The following is a 21,426-nucleotide window of genomic DNA, read 5'->3' as shown; positions in this document are numbered from 1 at the left end:
ATATCTGTTGGTATCTGGTGGTGATTTTGCAAATGTAGGCTATAACTGTTCGAAAAGTACTAAATGGTACTAATTTTGGATCACTGTTGGTGTCCAGGATGGAGAGATGTAGATTGTGTTGGATATGCGTATTAAATTTTGTATTGGTTAAAGGGATACAGGAATTTGATATTTATATATCTGTTGGCAGTGGACATTCCAACAGGACTCAGCACCATCGCACTCAGCACGCGCCACCCAAGAATCGTTACAAAATGAGTTTCCTCGCTTCAATTCCAGCGCACAATGGGCACCAAAATTTCCGGATACCAATCCGTTGGACTATTGTGTCTCGAGTATTTTGGAAAGTAAGGTTGGCACTAAAAATACCAAAGTATCGATCACCACGCAAGCAAGCACTTCGGCGGGAATGGGCCAAAATACCGCAGAGCAACATTCGGGCGCGTGTGACGGTTTTATTGAGGAGGCCATTGTTTGAAGGCCATAAGTCGTGCCGAAGGTAACCAATTCCAACAAATCTAAACTTATTCTAAAATTTGATGCAATTTTCGACTTTTTTGACCTTCATTCAATAAAACTGAAATTTGATATAGATGTCACTGTTGATATCTGTGGTTAAGATATGGATGTGGTTTTGTAAATACGTACTATAGTTGTTTAAAAAATATAATAATGCCATAACTGTTGGTGTCTAGAGTTAAAATATGTAAAATATTAAAATATGTAAGTAATGAATACAAAAATTATACGAAAAGTACTTAATTGTGTGAATATATAGAGCTGGAATGCCTAACGTTGATATCATCTAGGGCTTCTGGTTGAAAGAAATATTTAGATATGGCAAGTAGTAAAGAACCAATTGTGTCCCTTTTTGGGTGAGGTACCAGAAGGGGTTCGCAGATATATATAATCTTCGCCACAGATCATGTGGTAACAAAAATGTTTGTATGTGTGAAGTTTGAAGAGAGTTGGATGCCTATTTCGCTTTCTTTGAGCGTTTTGTTTTTCAAAATCTTGAACCCTATGTGGGAAAGGCATAAGAAGAAATGACTCGATCTCTACCATCTTTATAAAAGATCTTGTGTTGATGGAAATATTAAGATGTACCAAGTATGAAAGGAATCGAGTGTTAATTTCGCCTTATATGAGCTGTATGGATATACAAAATGTTGAACTTTTGGGGGTGAGGTGCCAGAAGGAGTGAACCGATATGTCCCATCTTCAAAGAAGAACTTGTATTAGTTGAAATAATGAAATGTGTGAAATATGAAGCGAACCGGACGCTCATTTCGAATATTATAATCACTTTGGTTATTCAAAACTTTCACCCTTTTTGGGGAGGTACCAAAAGAAATGGTCGGATCTCTACCATCTTTATAACATATCTTGTGTTGCTGGAAATATTGAGATGTGCCAATTCTTAATGGAATCGGATGTTAATTTCGTGTTCTATGAGCTTCATGGTTATTCAAAATTTTTGACTTTTTCTGGGGCAGGTTCCAGAAGAAGTGGACCGATTTATTCCACCAGACCAGAGATTAATAAAATACATTACATTTTATAAGAGTTATAATTACTCATATTTTGACCCTTTGTGGGGGAGGTAATTGATGGAGTGGACCGATATTGTCCATTTTCGCACCTTACCTAGTACCAATGTAAATATTAGGATTTGCAAAGGTGCAACAAAATCGGATTATCCTTTATCTTTCTGTGCAGTAAAATATTTTCTTTGAAAATGTTGACCTGTTGTGGGGGAGGTACCAGAAGGAGTGGGTCGATATTCCTCATCTCCGAACTCGATCTATGTTTGATAATAATATACCGATGTACCAAGTTTGGAACCAAACGGAAACTCCCTTCGTTCGCACCAACCAGACAGACAGCCCGAGGGACGGACATCGCCAGATCAACTTCGAATATCCTGAAACGGATTTGGTCCAAAGATACCAAAGGTGTAAAACCGTTATTTCGATAAGACACGTTTTGTACGTATCAAATGATATATACCCTCTCTAGCCATATGGCTGAGGGTATAATAACCCACATTTGATGTTTTCTGTTTTTATACCCTACACCACAAGGTGGTTAGGGTATTATGTCTTTGTGCATTTGTTTGTAACAGGCAAAAGGGAACGAGATAGAACCATAGTTCCTTTTGATGATCTGCATAGAATCACATTCTGAGTCGATTTATGCATGTCCGTCCGTCCGTCGTCGGTCCATGTATTTTTGTAAACAAAGTACAGTTCGCATTTATTGCCCTATCCAGATGAAATTTTGCACATATCATTTGTTTGGCCCAAGGACGAACCCTATTGAAATTGGAGATAATCGGTCAAAATTTAGATATAGCGCCCATATATATCTTCGTCCGATTTTCCCTTTTTTATGCACCAAACGTCTAATATTTGCCCAAATAGTATTAAATTTTGCACATACAACCAAATTGGGCCTAAAAATAAGTATGCCAAATTTGATCGAAATCGGTTCAGATATAGCAAGAGCTCCCATATATATTGTTCATCCGATTTGTTATTTTTGTCCACCGCAGCCGTAATATGCATTATGTAACAACAATACTTGGGGAAATATATCAAATACAGATCAAAAATACATTTGCTAAATTTTATCGAGATCGGTTCAGATTTGGATATGGCTCACATATATAACTTCGTCCGATTTACCCTTTTTTGTGCACCAATCGTCTAATATTTGTCCAAATGGAATGGAATTTGGCACTTACGACCGAATTGAGTCTAGAAGCTAGTATGTCAAATTTGGTGAAGATCGGTTCAGATATAGCTATAGCTCCCATATATAATGCTCATCCGATTTGTTACATTTGTTACCCACAGCCGTAATATGCACGCCGTAACAACGATTTTCAGGGAAACATATCAAATACCACTCAGAAATGTGTTTACCAAATTTTATCGAGATCGGTTCCGATTCGGATATAGCTCCCATATATATCTTTATCCGATTTCAAATTAATTGTGCAGCAAATGGGCAATACAAGTCCGAATTTAAAAGATTCAAATACTTCGGCATATTGAGTCTTTTGAACTTTAAATTATAATTATAATCGTAGAGTGTATGATTGAACTCTCCCATAAAAACTTTTAATTGTTATGTGGAGCTCTACTAAATTAGCAAAGTGGTGTAGGGTATCATAAAGTCGGCCCGCCCGACTTTAAGACTTTCTTTACTGGTTTTTTCGTTTAGAAATGATCTTTTCTAGATTTTTAAAAATAACGGTTTCTTCAATGCTTTAGCTACACTTTCCATTTTATGTTTTATTTAGCAAACAGGGGAGTTTAGCATGACCCCAACTAAAGCTCGCACAGCGGTACCTTAAGAAACCCCTTTGTTTATCGTATCCAGCTACAAAAGAAATACCGCCATTGATCTTCAATTCTCATACCAAGTTGGAGTTGGAGTTATACATACATATTTATATTTATATGTGCTCCTCACTCTATTTACTTACTGCATGGCAAATATTTGCTCACATGAAATAGCATGCAGGCATGCGCAGCATACAACAATGGCATGTGGCTGGTTAGCTACTGTTCTTCTGTTTGAACTCATTTTAGTTTTTTGTTTCTCTTTTGATCTTTATGCCTATCTAACAATCTTCGTAGATTTATGGAAGATCGAAAACGAAAAAAAAAACAAAGGCCATCTGAAGGCTATGATGCAGCGACCGTCTCAAGTGTTTACATGCCGGGTTCGTTCGCTTTATCTTATTTGCTTGTTATTGTTCGTTTGCCAACTCTTTTGTTGCCGGTGTCGTGTCGTTTCGGTATTAGAAACTTTTTAAAGAAACCGCCATCTCCGAAAGTCGGCTAATTGATTATTTTCACATCGTATTTACATTAGCACATACTACAAATAACCAACAATCTCATAGATTTCAGATAAGTCACACACACACTCACACAAACCTCGTTTGAAAGAAAACCCATCTTAAAACTGGGTTACAAATTGTTAACACAACTCTGATGACTATCGGGTATTGTTGGTGTAAATTGATTTTCACAAAGGCGTGTTGGAGAAAAATAAAACAAACTATCCTTTCTCTGTAATTATTTGACACATTAATTTAATGGCAATTAACTAATGGCCAAGTAAACACGTAGCTTGTTCGCCGAAGAGGAGTCGGAAAAAGCGAATGAAAAACCAGTAAAGAAAGTCCTAAAGTCGGGCGGGGCCGATTTTATGATACCCTACACCACTTTGTTAATTTAGTTGAGTTCCACATAACAATTAAAAGTTTTTATGAGAGAATTCAATCATACACGCTATGATTATAATTGTAATTTAAAGTTCAAAGGACTAAATATGCCGAAGCATTTGTATTTTTTAAATTCGGAATTGTATTGCCCATTTGGTGCACAATTAATTTGAAATCGGATAAAGATATATATGGGAGCTATATCCAAATCTGAACCGATCTCGATAAAATTTGGCAAAGATATTACTGAGCTGTATTTGATATATTTCCCTGAATATCGTTGTTACGGAGTGCAAATTTCGGTTGTGGATAACAAATATAACAAATCGGATGAATAATATTTATGGAAGCTATAGCTATATCTGAACCGATCTTCACCAAATTTGACATACTAGACGTTTGGTGCACAATCAAAAGTAAATCGTTCGAAATTATATATGGGAGCTATATCCAAATCTGAACCGATTTCGATAAAATTTAGCAAATGTATTTCTGAGCTGTATTTGATATATTTCCCCAAATATTGTTGTAGTGCATATTACGGCGGCGGTGGACAAAAATAACAAATCGGATGAACAATATATATGGGAGCTATAGCTATATCTTAACCGATTTCGATCAAATCTAATTTGGTTGTATGTGCAAAATTCCATACTATTCGGGCTGATATTACACGTTTGGTGCACAATAAAAGGCAAATCGGACGAAGATATATATGGGACCTATATCTAAATTTTGACCGATTATCTCCAATTTCAATAGGGTTCGTCCTTGGGCCAAACAAAAAATCTTTGCAAAATTTCATCTGGATCGGGCAATAAATGCGACCTGTACTTTGTTTACAAAAATACATGGACAGATGGACAGACGGACGGACGGACATGCATAAATCGACTCAGAATGTCATTCTATGCAGATCATCAAAAGGAACTATGGGTCTATCTCGTTTCCTTCTGCCTGTTACAAACAAAAATGCACAAAGACATAATACCCTGACCACCTTGTGGTGTAGGGTATAAATACACTTTAAAAATGGACACATATAAACACACATACATATATACATGACTTCAAAGATTTTTTTCACTATAGCTGTAAGAAGGGCTTCTTCGGTTCCTAGTGACCTTTTTACTTTAAGAGACAATATTACCTGATTTTAGACATAACAAAGTATATATATATTCTTGATCGGCGTAAAATTCTGAGACGATTTAGCCCTGTCTGTCCGTCCGTCTGTTGCAATAATGCTAGAGTCAAAGCTAATTAAGATAGAAGGCTAAAATTTTGCACAGATAAGTCTTTTGTCTACAGCCAGGTCAAGTTCCCGCATATAACGGTACCCCCGATATTGGGTATTTTAATGATTGTAGCCAAATTTTTCAATGAAATTATCTGAAAATCCATCAAAGGAGTTTCTTCTAAGAACTTTACCCCCTGGAAGAGTATTGTCTAAATAGGTCCACGATATCGTATATCCCCATATAACGGTACCTCCCTATATTCGGTATTCTGAAGATTTTAGCTACATTTTTCAATGGAATTGTCTGAAAATCCACACAAAGAGTTCCTTCTGAATACTTTACTCCCTGGAAGAGTATTGTCCATATAGGTCGACGATTTCGTATAGCCCCCATACAACGGTACCCCTCGATATTCGGTATTTGGAGGTTTAGTCACATTATTCACCGAAGTTGTTTCAAATTTCGTAGTTAGAGTTCGTAATAGGAACTAATGTCTATGACAGAAAATTGTCTATGCAGGTCCATGTCATTGTATACATTGTATACACCCATATATCGGTACCTCCGTAACAAAAACGTTTATATTGAGAATTTATGTGAAATAGATAATACCAACTATTAACCAAATAATATTGGTATATAAAGCATCATATGACTTAAAAAAATATTTATTGGAGCAATTCAGGGTGAGATAAAAAAAAAACTGCAACAAAGTCAAACGCCATAATTTTTACATTTCTTTTTAATTTTATTGAATGAAAGCAAAACAAATCGGAAATAGGATCAAATTTTAAAATAAGTTTAGATGTGTTCGAATTGGTCACCTTTGGCACGACCTTTAAACGGGCAATGAAACCGTCACACGCTGCCCGAATGTTGCTCTGCGGTATTTTGGCCTATTCAAGGCGAAGCGCTTGTTTGAGGTGATCGACACTTTGGTATTTTTGGTGCGCTGGAAATGATACGAGGAACCTCATTTTGTAACCATTCTTAAGTGGCGCGTGCTGAGTGCGATGGTACTGAGTCCTGTTGGAATGTCCAAGATCTGCGGCCAAAATGTTTGCGTGTCCAAGGCTTTAATACACCCTCCAGAATATTTTCACGATAATATTCGGCATTTACTCTGACGCAACGGTCGATTAATACGAGCGGAGTGGGACCATCGGCTGTTATGGCGGCCCACACCATCGCCATGGTCGGCGCTTGAGTTCTAGTGGCCAACTGAAGGTGCCCATTTTCAGCTGACCTCTTTGGCAAGTAAACACGATCATTTTGTTTGTTTACAAACTGCCGGACAACGAATGTTTTCTCATCGGAGAGAACCAAATTCGGCAGTTCACCACTTTCGACCAAGCGAAGCAACTCTTTAGCTCATTTGAGTTTATTTTCTTTCTGTTGCGGTGTAAGTTCTTGCACTTTTTGGAATCTCAATGGCTTTACCCGAGCTCATTTTTCAATATTTGCCGAATGGAATATTGCGATATGTTCCGCTCACAAGCCATTTTCCGGCCACTGCGACGCAGTTTTTTCGAACCATTTATGCTAATGTTGCTGTTTTCTTCCGTCCACTTCCTTAACGTCGGGCTACGCAACCAGTATCACGGTACCAAGCGATGGTACGAGGCACAAAAGATTTATTCGCATTTAAATGCTGGAGTGCTCTAACGATAGCCACCTGTGGTTTTCCAGCCAAATATAAAGAAATCACACTATCACGCTTAAATTCCATCACGAATAAATTTTTTTTTTTCTGGAAAATTCTCACCAAAATGCTTTGGCTTTAATTAGCAATCACTGGAATAGTTTTAACAGCTATCGGACGAGTGGCTTAGAAATGACAGCAATCTGAAGTTGGTTGGAGTTTTTTATCTCACCCTGTAGATATACCGGAACGAATTTCAACAAATGGTAAAATTCGGTTGAATATGAAAAAATCTTTTCAATTTGGGCTGATATTACATATATGGTAATCATTAACCGTAAAATCTGAACCGATATCCATAAACTGTGGCAAAGACATTTTCGAGCAGTATCTGATGCCCGGTATCAAATATCATTGTTGTGGAGTACATATTACGCATGTGAGGGACTTCAACACTAAATCGGATGAAACATACCTATGGGAGCTATAGATATATCTGAACCGATTTTCTCCAAATTTGATGTACTTGCTTCTGGGATGAATTCAGTCCGAATTGCCTTAATGCAGTCCATTTGGGTTGATATTAGCCATTTGGTGCACAAAAAACCTGCAATCGGATAAAGATACATATGGGAGCTATATCCATCTTTATCCGATTGCAGTTGAAGACATATATGGGAGCTATATGAAACGATTCTCACCAATTTCAATAGATATCGTTCTTGGACCAAAAAAATATTGTTTGGAAAATTTCATCTCAATTGGATAATAAATGCGACCTATATTTTGTTCACAAAAATATATGGACAGACGGACGGACAGAGAGACTGACTGACATGCATAAATCGACTCAGAAAGTCTGGGTCTATCTCGCTTCCTTGTCCATGTTACCAGTTATAATACCCTTAACCCTATGTGGTGTAGGGTATAAAAATGTTCCAAATCAAATTGTAATCTCATATTTTACTCGGTTCTGTTGGGAATTAGCTTTCGTGCCTCACAGTGTTATTTAAATGTTGTATATCGCTTAAATTTCAACACCAAAGTTTCCGACTATCTACCAATAAATTACGATCGGATAGTATGTTGCCAGACTATGAAAGAGACTATGAAATGTATTGAATGCTTTTTTGTCAATCGTTCTCAATTAACACATTGTTTTTCTCGTTCGTATTACCACGGTCGTACTGTACTATCACTAAATATATTGGTGTGTGTGTGTTTTTGTTATGCCCTACACCACAAGGTGGTCAGGGTATTATGAATTTGTGCATTTGTTTGTAACAGGCAAAAGGAAACGAGATAGACCCATAGTTCCTTTTGATGATCTGCATAGAATCACTTTCTGAGTTGATTTATGCATGTCCGTCCGTCCGTCTCTCCATGTATTCTTGTGAACAAGATGCAGGTCGCATTTATTATCCGACTGAGATGAAATTTTGCACAGATCATTTGTTTGGCCCAAGGACGAACCCTATTGAAATTGGAAATAATAAAATTTAGATATAGCTCCCATATATATCTTCGTCCGATATACCTTTTATTGTGCACCAAACGTGTAATATCAGCTCAAATAGTATGGAATTTTGCACATACAACCAAAATACGCCTGAACATAAGTATGCCAAATTTGATCGAAATCGGTTCAGATATAGCTATAGCTCCCATATATATTGTTCATCCGATGTGTTATTTTTGTCCTCCGCAGTCGTAATATGCACTCTGTAACAACAATATTTGGGGAAATATATCAAATACAGCTCAGAAATACCTTTGCAAAATTTTATCGAGATCGGTTCAGATTTGGATATAGCTCCCATATATAACTTCGTCCGATTTACCTTTTATTGTGTACCAAGCGTCTAATATTTGTCCATATTTCTAGGATGACATTTAGCACATGCGACCGAATAAAGTCTAGAAGGTAGTATGCCAAATTTGGTGAATATCGGTTCAGATTTAGCTATAGCTCCCATATATATTGTTCATCCGATTTGTTGTATTTGTTACCCACAGCCGTAATATGCACTCCGTAACAGCGATATTCAGGGGAATATATCAAATACAGCTCAGAAATATATTTGTTAAATTTTATCGAGATCGGTTCAGATTTGGATATAGCTCCCATATATATCTTTATCCGATTTCAAATTAATTATGCACCATATGCGCAATACAATTCCGAATTTAAAAGGTACAAATGCTTCGGCATATTTAGTCCTTTGAACTTTAAATTATAATTATAATCATAGCGTGTATGATTGAATTCTCCCATAAAAACTTTTAATTGTTATGTGGAGCTCTACTAAATTAGCAAAGTGGTGTAGGGTATCATAAAGTCGGCCCCGCCCGACTTTAAGACTTTCTTTACTGTTTTTTTTTTAATTTTTCAATAAACATAAATCATCTGCAGAATATTACGTGTATAAAGTTTTATTTATGTTTTACACAACTCCATGACTTACCATTGAAATCGGTACGACAAAGCACATCAAATACAGCAACCAGCTTGGCATCGTCGATTCATGATAGGGATGCATTAACGAATCATCATTGCAAAAGAAGCCGCGCTTATACGCCTCACCCCAGAGTGTGAAACTGAGAATGGGTAAGCCAACTGAAAAGAAGAAGAAAAAAGAAAAAAAATCAAAATCAAAAACATAAACATTAAAACATCTCAAGTTTTGATATTTGTTTTCTTCAAAGTTATTCCTTTTATGAAATAAAAATTTATCTCTTCGAATATTTACAACCGCCACATAAAACTCCCATAAATAATATGCCGCACAGTTGCTTTTTTTCTTTCTTTGCTTCCAAATCTCAATTCATTTCCATAGCCATTTTTCTGAATGGTTTAACTAAGCCAAGCCAATAATACCGCCAGGAGATTAAGCCAATGTTTGGGACGTCATTAAATGAAGTATTTCTCACACGTCGCTGGTGGCTGAATGGCTGGCCGCTTGGCCGCTTGGCTATTTGGATGACTGGTGGCCACAGCAGCCACACGTTATTGTATGGCTGACATATGAGGTAGTCGGACAACCAGCCAGCCCCAGTGAGTGGCAGTCAGGTGTTCGTTCACATGTGGCCACCACAACACACCAACCAACACCATTCCTTCCATTCACCATAACCCATAGCTATGGGTATCGGTTTTCAGTTTGATAATGACACCAATGGTCTGATCTCAACCAACACCACTAACAACAACAAAGATACTAAGTAAATCGGCCCATAAACATTGGTAAACAGGTAAATATTTTTTACCAATTACATTGAGGTTTCGACTTGAGTTTGACATGCAAATAAAGATCCTGGTGCGATATGTAATTCGAGATCAAATGTAGAGCGTGGATACACGCTGCTTGTATGTATGGATGTTGAAACGGAAAGGGCACAGGTTAAAGATGTTGTGTTTGTAAATATAACAAAAGCTTCAAATGAAATAAATTGTCACATTTGACAGTTTGTGAGTGTCAAATGGAAACATGAGAGAAGATGTAGGAAAAAAGATATCATCAGGATAGAGTTTCTAATATCCAATACTCCCAATGGGAAAATATACCGACATTTAAACGTGTTCAATTGAAGCGGCATATGGTTATTTAACCATTTTTATGGTAGTTTTTTGAAAGTTTAATCGATTTTATATCCTCCACCATAGCATGGAGGTTACATTATGTTTGTCATTCCGTTTGTAACACCTCGAAATATACAATTTAGCGATGTCCGTCCGTCTGTACGTCTGTGGAAATAGAAAGAATGTGGTGTAGCCGGTACCTTCCTATTTTCGGTATATTGGTGATTTAAGCGACATTATTCACCGCAAATGTTTCAAAATTGTCCACCTTCGAACAGCCCCCATATAACGGCACATCCCATGATTTTAGCGACATTCTTCACCGGAATTGGTATTTGAAGTTCGTAATGGATATTACAGCCTATTACAGAAAATTGACTGTGCAGGTCCACGCCTTCGTATAGCCCTCATATAACGGTACCTCCCTATTTCCGGCATTTTGATGATTTCATAATTTCATTAAAAGTGTCGGCTTGCCGAACTTAAATCCCTTTTAACTTGTTCTTTTTATACCCTCCACCAAAAAAAGTATGGAGGGTATATTAAGTTCGTAATTCCGTTTGTAACTCATCGAAATAATCATTTTAGACCCAACAAAGTATATATATTCTTGATAAGCGTAAAATTCTAAGACGATTTAGCCCTGTCTGTCCGTTTGACCGTCTGTTGTAATCACGCTACAGTATAAACGAATTAAGATAGGAAGTTAAAATTTTGCACCCATCTCTCTTTTGTCTGCAGGCAGGTCAAGTTCGAAGATGGGCTATATCGGTCCACGATATCGTATAGCCCCCATATAACGGTACCCCCGATATTCGGTATTTTGATGATTTTAGCCACATTTTTCAATGGAATTGTCTGAAAATCCACACAAGTAGTTCCTTGTGGGTACTTTATACCTCGGCAGAGAATTATCTATATAGGTCCACAATATCGTATAGTACTTTATACCTCGGCAGAGAATTATCTATATAGGTCCACAATATCGTATAGCCCCCATATAACGGTACCCCCACGGTATTCGGTATTTTGATGATTTTAGCCACATTTTTCAATGGAATTGTCTGAAATTCCACAAAAGGAGTCCCCTGTGGACATTTTACCCCCTCAAAAAGAATTGCGTATATATGTCCACGATGGGGGGATATACCCATATACGACATGGGGGATATACCCATATAACTGTACCCCCCGATATTCGGTATTTTGATGATGTTAGCCACACTTTTCAATGGAATTGTCTTAAAATCCACACAAGGAGTTCCTTGTGAGTACTTCACCCCCTGAGAGAGAATTGTCTATACAGGTCCACGATATCGTATATCCCCCATATAACGGTACCCCCCGATATTCGGTATTTTGATGATGTTAGCCAAATTTTTCATCGGAATTGTCTGAAAATCCACACAAGGAGTTCCTTGTGGGTACTTTATACCTCGGCAGAGAATTATCTATATAGGTCCACAGTATCGTATAGCCCTCATATAACGGTACCCCCGATATTCGATATTTTGATGTTTTTAGCCATATTTTTCAACGGAATGTCCACAAGAGGTTCTTTGTACACAAGGGGTTCTTTGTGAGTACTTTACAACCCGAAAGAGAATTCTCTATATAGGTTAACGATAACGTATAGCTCCCATATAACGATACCCCTCGATATTCGGTATTTTGAAAATCCACACAAGGGATTCCTTGTGAGTACTTTACACGCAGACATAGATTTGTCTTTATAGGTCCACAATATCGTATATCCCCCCATATCGGCACCTTCCTATATTAGATACTAGCTGAACCCGGTGCGCTTCGCTACCCCTTTTGATTTTACATGCATTCAAAAATTTTATTTACGAATACATGTTGGTTAAAAAAAACAAATTTAAAAATTAAAAAAAAATTGTTGCACTACTTTAATGCGTAAATAACCAAAACTATTAGAAAAGCAGTAACATGACATACATACACGAAGGGTTTGTCCTTCGGATTTATTTATTTCATAGCAAATACCAAGGAGTGCAGTAAACTGCAATCTCTTAAAGTTGAGTGGCATTTCTATTGCATTAGTGAATTCGAGATAGCAACATACTTCGCCGTAATAAGCGTATTTCAAATTAATTGTTGTGTTGTTTTTTAGTGTTAGCCTAAGGCGTTGTGGGTCAATGGTTCTTATTAAAATCATATCCCAATCTGATCCGATTTAAATATAATTTAAAAAAAAATATTTTTACACCAAATTCCGCCACACCTTTCATATTTCATTGAAATTGGTGCATCAAATATGTGAAATCGGCCGAGAATATATATGGGAGCTATATCCAAATCTTAACTAATTTCCAATTAATTTGTCACATTTATTATTGTAACCAAATTCCGCCACACATTCTGAATTTCATTGGTATCGGTCATATATATCACGTTTGGTGCATATACCCAAACCTCAACTGATTTCAATATAATTTGGCAATTTTTTCTGGTGCCAGATTTTATCTCTCTCGCTTTGGGTGCATCAAATATGTGAAATCGGCTGAGTATATATATGGGAGCTATAAACAAATCTGAGCGTATTTGAATATGATTTGTCAAATTTATTTTTGTACCAAATTTAGCCACTCATGCCGAATTTCATTGGAGTCGGAAATACGTATCGTGTTTTGTGCATCAAATATGTGAAATCGGCGGAAAATATATATGGGAGCAATATCCAAATCTGAACCGATTTTTATATAATTTGACTAATTTATTTTCTAATCAAAATCCCGTTACATATTCCAAATTTCTTTGGAACCGAACATACATATCGTGTATGGTGCATAAAATACATGAAATCGGTCGAAAATATATATGAGAGCTATATCCAAATCGGAACCGATTTTAATATAATTTGACAAATATATATTTGTTTTAATTTCCGCTACACATTCCAAATTTCATTGAAATTAGAGATACATAGCGTGTTTGGTGCATCAAAAAAATGAAATCGGTTGAAAATATATATGGGAGCTATATCCAAATCTGAACCGATTTCAATTTAGTTTGACCAATTCATTTTGGCTCCCAATTCCGTTACTTATTTTAAATTTCATTACAATTGGAAATACATATCGTGTTTGGTCCACCATACATGAAATCGGCCGAAAATGTATATGGGAGCTATATCCAAATCTGAACCGATTTCAATATAATTTGTGAAATCAATTTTTTAGATAAAATCTATCAAAATGGTCAGGCTTATCCCTTTATTGTTGTTTTTATAAAAACAACGTTTGTTTATTAGTGGAGAACGATGGTAATGTTTACCAGGGGGTAAGGCAGGGAATACCTAGGTTTCGGAAAGAGCCACCAATCCTCAGAGCCACCAATCCTCATCATAATAAACAAACGTTGTTTTTATAAAAACAACAATAAAGGGATAAGCCTGACCATTTTGCAACAACAAAATACTACGGTATCCCGAACAAAAAAGCCACACTGTTCTATTTATAGACAACGCACGGTCGACGAAGGGGTTTTTGTTGTAACAGACAAAACCAACTTACATGGTTATGCTACTTCGTTCAGGTTGAACGAAAGCATAACAAGTGGAGAAAGATGAAAATGTTTATAAGTGCGGTTGTAAGATTTAGAAGACTTTCCAAAAGAATTTTAGTTTTATATAATTCTTTGGTTCCTCTTCTGTTGAGCTTACGATCTCGTCACTTGGGTAAAAAAAAAAAAATGTTTTTTGTCATAGAAGGAGAATATCCCAGACAAAAACAAGGGAACTGATGAGGATTGGTGGCTCTTTCCGAAACCTAGGTATTCCCTGCCTTACCCCCTGGTAAACATTACCATCGTTCTCCACTAATAAATAAACGTTGTTTTTATAAAAACAACAATAAAGGGATAAGCCTGACCATTTTGCAACAACAAAATACAACGGTATCCCGAACAAAAAAGCCACACTGTTCTATAAAATCTATCACACGTTTCAAATTTCATTGAAATTGGGGATACATAGCGTGTTTGGTGCAACAAATGCTTGAAATCGGCCGAAAATATATATGGGAGCTATATCCAAATCTAAACCGATTTCAATATAATTTGAAAAATTTATTTTCGGATTAAATCCCGTCACACATTCCAAATTTCATTGGAATCGAACGTTCATATTGTGTTTGAGGCATCAAATAAACGATATCGGTCGAAAATATATATGGAAGCTATATCCAAATCTGAACCGATTACAATATAATTTGACAAACTTATTTTTGTTCCAAATTCCGTTACGTATTCCAAATTTGGAGCCTGTATCTTCAACCAATCAATATATATGTGCATATAAAATCTAAATTTTTGGGAGGTACCTCCGATTCTGATGCTATATCTCCAGTTCCAAGTGGAAATTCAAAAATGTATATAGCCTATGTTACTTTCAGGCGATGTTGCAATATATATGGAAATTTTCAGGGAAATCTATTCATCGGTTTTCGAGTCCATAAATTACAAACAAACAAACAAACATACAAACATTTTCCTCTTTTATTGATATAGATTTTAAAAGAATTTTTAATGGATTTCATTAATTTTGAAAATTTTCTAATTCTTTCCGAATGGTGGAGAGTATTCAAAGTTCGGCCCGGCCGAACTTACTGCTTTTTTACTTGTTTCTCCTCGATTTCACACTTAGAATATAGTTTTTCTCTATCTTGACTACCACTTCTCAAGAATATTTCGGCTCCCACTCAAACAGGAGTACACACTAGTTTAATAGACACCTTTCCGTAGTCCATTGCTCAGTTCTCCTCAAATATTTTGATTTTTGCACATAGAAAATAAAGGTATACACTTAAAAGATTTAATATTTACGCCTCTCGACAGATTTTATTGTATAAAATTCTACATCTCATAGATTTTTATATTTCACGGAATATTTGGATGGTGTAAACCAAAAATAAGCGGGACTATGAGCTTTGCCTGTCCAATCCTTATATCAGAATTGTAATATTGCAGATGGGTATAAGCCTCAAAGTTGGTCGGATTAACTAAGGTGTTGCAACATTCAAACCGATGTGAGTAAATTGTGGAGAATAGTAAAAAAGCTCTTATAACGATGCAACTTGACAACCCCCAATTGTCTCTACATAACAATGAATACATGCAATAGCGAATGTTCAAGCAAAAGGACAAAGCGTTGGGCGCCATAACCTTAAATGTAAGTCGGGTTCTCAACCACAACAGGCTGTACCAAAGAACGGCATTGGACACAGCGAGCCACGCCCCACTGGAGAGTATGAAGCGATATACATGATCATCCTAATATTCTATTTCAATTTTGCAATGTCCGTCAGTCAGCCTATCCGTCTGCGGAAGTTACTCTATTATATTGAGATTTGCCAAATCTGAATGGAATAGGATGTTCATTTCGCGTTTTATGAGCTTCATGGATATTAAAAATTTTGACCTCCTGTGGGGTAGATACCAGACGAAGTGGACCTATCCTCACACCAGACCATGGGTTAAAAAAAAAAAAAATATTGAGATGTGTGGAATTTGAAGACAATCGGACTTATAAGAGTTATAATTATTGAACATTTTGAACCTTTGTTGGGGAGGTATTTGATGGAATTGACCGATATTGTGCATTTTCTCCCCTGACCTAGCGCTAATACAAATCGTACGATTTTCAAAGTTGTAGCAAAATCGGATTATCCTTTCTCTTTCTTTGAAAATTTCGACCTTTTGTGGAGGAGGTACAAGAAGAAGTGGACCGATATTACCCATCTCCGAACTTGATCTAAGTTTGATAATAATATTACGATGTACCAAGTTTGGACCAAATCGGATGCTCTCTTCGTGAGTTATAGTGCGCGTCAGCCGGACAGACAGACAGGCGGATGGGCGGAAATCGCCAGATCGACTCCAAATGTAAAGAAACGGATTTGGTCCAAAGAGGCCAATTTTTTCGATGAGGCACGTTTTGGCCATATCAAATGATATATAGCCTCTCTAGCCATATGGCTGAGCATATAAATAATATAGACTCCTCGAATACTAGATCTGATCACTAATAAATATCTCTTAAAAAATGCTATTTCCCAAATTGTGTAAAATATTAAAAATTTGGTAAATTTGTTTTTTTTAATATTTGCTTTTTTAATGCAATTTGTTATTGTTTTTAATATTTATTTAATATCTATAAAAAAAAAGTTGAGTTCTTAGAACTATTTTCAACTAAAAAATATTTTTAAACCTTATAAGGTTTCGAAATTGGAGAAATATTAAAAAAATGTATTAAAAAAAAATCAAGATATTTTAGATGTCGAATTCTTTAAAAATATTTTCAAAGGACTTTTAGTTCATGGATTCGATTTTTTTAAAACTAAAAATTGTTGACGTTATATTTTAGACTTACAGTGTCCTCGCTAAATACATTGAAGCCCATTATACAAATAGTTTTGAAAAAGCCTATGTGTGCTATGGAATACCGTGAGATTTATAAATATTTTATGTTCGAGACACCCTGCTGTTGGGTCGAAGTACACAGTCCGTATGTCTGTAAATTTAAAAAATCAACTAACACAGATTTGCAATTTAAACAAATATAAAAAAAAACTGTTTTATTTATTTGTTTAAAACAAAAAAGCACCATGTTTAAATTCAGGTCGCTCAATGATGCCGCCAAAAACAAAGAAATTATAATAAATCAAAATCAACAACCAAACTATTAAAACTACAAAACACAATATGAAAACATAATTTAACAGAGGGGGAAGCCACAACACACATTTAAACATACATGTATCATTTTGCTACAGCACCCCACAAAAAGGGTAAAAAGTTGCGATGGGGAGCTATTTAATTTTAAATGCAACCAATATATTCAAAGAAGCCAAAACTGGGCCCCCTCTTTTTTGTGACACTGCTTGTGGGGCTTGTCATTACTTTGGCCTCGAGTGGGAATTAAATGAGCAGAGGGTGGCTGAGTGACAGCTAGTAGCCGCAATGGGTTCTGCTACTTTGTTTTCATTTCATTGAGATCATTCCAAATGGTGTTCGGTCTGCAATTTCACACTTTGTTCACCTTTTGCGTAGTTCTCCTCATCTTTTTCCATTTTAAACAAAATTTATCATCTAAACAACCGCCCCAACCCCCTTTCCAATCCATAAACAATGGAAATTTTGCTTTAAATCTTTCTCCCGTGATGGAATAATTTTTTGTTTTTTTTTGATATTAATTTTTTTCATGTAAACAATACCAGCAACAACAGTTGCTGCATCTAAAATAATAAATAAATTTATTAAAATAAATAAATAACCCAAAACCAAATAATCTAACAACTAGTTCCAAAGTGCACTGTGCCATTGATGCAGCAAATGCAAGCAGCTAATGATGGTGGGTCTATGTAGGGGAGGGGATTTAAGAACCAATTAGTGTAGGTGCGATATTCCTTTGACAACATTTTTTGTAAAAATCTATGGTTGAAGCTGTTTAAAATATATTATTTACAACACTCAAATTAGTCAGATATGCCTTTAGTTAATATTTTCCAAAAAACGCTACGGGCTCATACGAACTACAGTAAACAAGTAAAAAAGTTGTAAGTTCGGCCGGGCCCAACTTTAAATACCCTCCACCATTTGGAACGAATTTAGCAATTCTCAAAACCAATCAAATCTGTTAAAATCTTAAAAATACCGAATATCTGGATGTAGCGCTATACGATGAAGTGGACCTACACAGACAATTTTCAGTCATAGGCTGTAGTGTCCACTACGACCATCAAATACCAAATTTGAAAGAATTTCGGTGAATAATGTCGCTAAAATCAACAAAATACCGAATATCGGCAGGTACCGTTATATGGGGGCTATACGCAGACATGAACCTGCACAGACAATTTTGTGTCATAGGCTGTAGCATCTATTACAAATTTCAAATAAATCTCAAACAATTTCGATGAGTATTGTACCTACAATCGTCAAAATACCAAATATAGGGAGGTACTGATATATGGGGCCCATACGAAGACCTGCACATGCATAGACAATTTTCTGTAACAGACTGTAGTTCCCATTACGAAATTACGAACTCTAAGTACGTAATTTGAAACTACTCCGGTGAATAATGACGCTAAAATCATCAAAATACCGAATGTTGGGAGGTACTGATATACGGGGGCTATATGAAGACGTGGACCTGCACAGACAGTTTTCTGTCATAGGCTGTAGTATCCAATCAAATACCAAATTTGAAACAATTCCGGTGAATAATGTCGCTATAATCATCAAAATACCGAATATCGGCAGGTAACGTTATATGGGGGCTATACGAAGACGTGGACCTGCACAGACAATTTTCAGTCATAGGCTGTAGTATCCACTACGACCATCAAATACCAAATTTGAAAGAATTTCGGTGAATAATGTCGCTAAAATCAACAAAATGCCGAATATCGCGAGGTACAGTTATATGGGGGCTATACGAAGACGTGGACCTGCACAGGCAATTTTCCGTCTTAGGCTGTAGGATCCATTACGAACTTCAAATACCAAATTTGAAACAATTCCGGTGAAAAATATTGCAAAAATCATAAAAATACCGAATATCTGGAGGTACCGTAATATGGGGGCTATACTCATTTTCTTTACCTAAATTGCTGATCAAAAATATATATACTTTGTGGGGTCTAAAATGTATATTTCGAGGTTTTACAAACGGAATGACAAACTTAATATACCCTCCATACTATGGTGGAGGGTATAAAAAGGTACTAAATGGTATACCATTTAGCATAGATTAAAGAATAAGAGCTAGAGTTGTGGGTTTCGAAATGCATGGTCTACAGTGCACGAAAAGTACTAAATGGTACTAAACTTAGTGTATGGCTTAGGAAAAGACCTGGAATTATGTATTTTGCTACTAGAATCACCGTGAGTGTGTAGCATTTAGACACGCCGATGCATTGGAAAATGCGTACTATCTAGTGAACGAAAAGTACTATATGGTACTAAATTTAGTAAAAGGCTAAACTTTTGAATATTGATAGGGAATTACTATGAGTGTTTAGCCTATAGATAAGGAGGTGGATTGGGAAACGGGTACCCTATATCTTGTACGAAAAACACTAAATTTGGTATATATTGCAGAAGAAGACCTGAAATTATTCATTTTGGTACTAGAATCACTATGAGTGTGAAGCGTTTAACCATGGAGATGAATTGGAAAATGCGTACTATCTAGTGTACGAGAAGTACTATATGGTACTACATCTACGCAAGGTGACGCAAAAGTAATCCTCCAATCAGAATATGCTATACATTTTACGATTGGCGCCTAATGTCAGTTCTGTTTTGACATTTTTGTAGTAAACAAATTTTGGTACAAAATTTGAGGATGTTTCCGTACAAAGTCCAGATGGTGCATCAGCTGATAGCTGCTGACCGCCAATTGTGTCTAACATACGCTCAAGCCATCCTTAATCACCCTCAGGAAGAAGATGATTTTTCATATAAAATAATCATGAGTGATGAAGCCCATTTCCATCATAAGCAAAATTTACGCATCCGGGACACTAAATATCTGCGTGTAACTCACGAAGAACCATTATACCCGCTCAAAGTCACTATATGGTGTGCTGTTTTAAATAGAGGAGTCATCGGACCTTTTTTCTTCGAAGACGTCGTGGGCCAAATGGTTACGGTGAATGGTGAGCGCAACAAATCAATGATCAACGAGTTCTTTTTGCGGCAACTTGATGAGTTAGGATATATATTCTTGATCTGCGTAAAATTCTAAGTCGATTTAGCGATGTCCGTCTGTCTGCCAGTCTGAATGTCTATTGTAATCATGCTATCTTTCGAACGAATTGAGACAGAAGTCTAAAATTTTGCACACATGTTCATTTTGTCAGTAGGCAGGTTAAGTTCGTAAATGGGTCATGTAGGTCCACGTTTTCATATAGCCCCCATATAAGGGTACCTCCCGGTATTCGGTATTTTGATTATTTTAGCGACATAATTCACCGGAATTGTTCAAAATTTGGTATTTGATGTTCGTAATGGATTCTATAGCCTATGACAGGAGGATGTCTGTTTTGGTCCAGGTCTTCGTATAGGTCCCATATATCAGTACCTCCCTATATCCCTATTTTGACGAGTTTAGGTACAAAACCCACCGAAATTGTTTTAGATGTCGTATTTGAAGTTCGTAATGGATGCTACAGCCTGTGACAGAAAATTGTCTATGCTGTTCCAGGTGTTCGCACAGCTCCGATATAGCGTTACCTCCCTATATACGATATTTTGATGATTTCAGCTTATAGGTACCCCCCTTTGGCATAAAACGGAGCAGTATATTCAAAAATGAGGAAATAATTCTCAATCACATCGCAAGATGTATAAGATGTTGGGTATGTATCACCGAAGCTTGCTTTGAATCAGAGTTCACTTTAACACTGCATCCGCCTTATGAGTAGTTCTCTCATTGTGTGGTATTTTCGCTCTGCTTACCTAATGGTGCTTATCTTTTATCTTAAGAGATAGAGTCCAATTACGCCGTGCTAATTCCGTCAAAATTACCGACTTTAGGTTTAAGATTTGAAGTAAAGATCAAATAATCCTGGAAGTAAAGTAAAAATCGAACGTACTCTTTTGTATACTCGATGCCGTTCAAACAGGGTTGAATATGTTTTTTCTCGTTTTAGAGTGGGAGCACAATTCGAGTTGTTGTCGTACAATTTTGTAT

The 21,426-nt window shown here is 36.4% G+C and overlaps 1 protein-coding gene across 1 annotated transcript in view; it reads right to left on the bottom strand.

Moving 5' to 3' along the window:
- LOC101901751 (putative phosphatidate phosphatase) overlaps positions 1-21,426 on the bottom strand; it is a 50,552-nt gene that overhangs the window by 6,421 nt on the left and 22,705 nt on the right. Inside the window, exon 3 of the mRNA XM_005183295.4 lies at positions 9,589-9,740. Coding sequence (XP_005183352.2) covers positions 9,589-9,740 — 152 coding nt within the window. The remainder of the gene's footprint in view (positions 1-9,588; positions 9,741-21,426) is intronic.

The sequence above is a fragment of the Musca domestica genome, unplaced genomic scaffold (assembly GCF_030504385.1).
Source record: "Musca domestica strain aabys unplaced genomic scaffold, Musca_domestica.polishedcontigs.V.1.1 17, whole genome shotgun sequence".
Classification (NCBI taxonomy): domain Eukaryota; kingdom Metazoa; phylum Arthropoda; class Insecta; order Diptera; family Muscidae; genus Musca; species Musca domestica.
The sequence above is the reverse complement of the archived record's forward strand: the minus strand, read 5'-3'. Positions and strand labels throughout refer to the sequence as shown.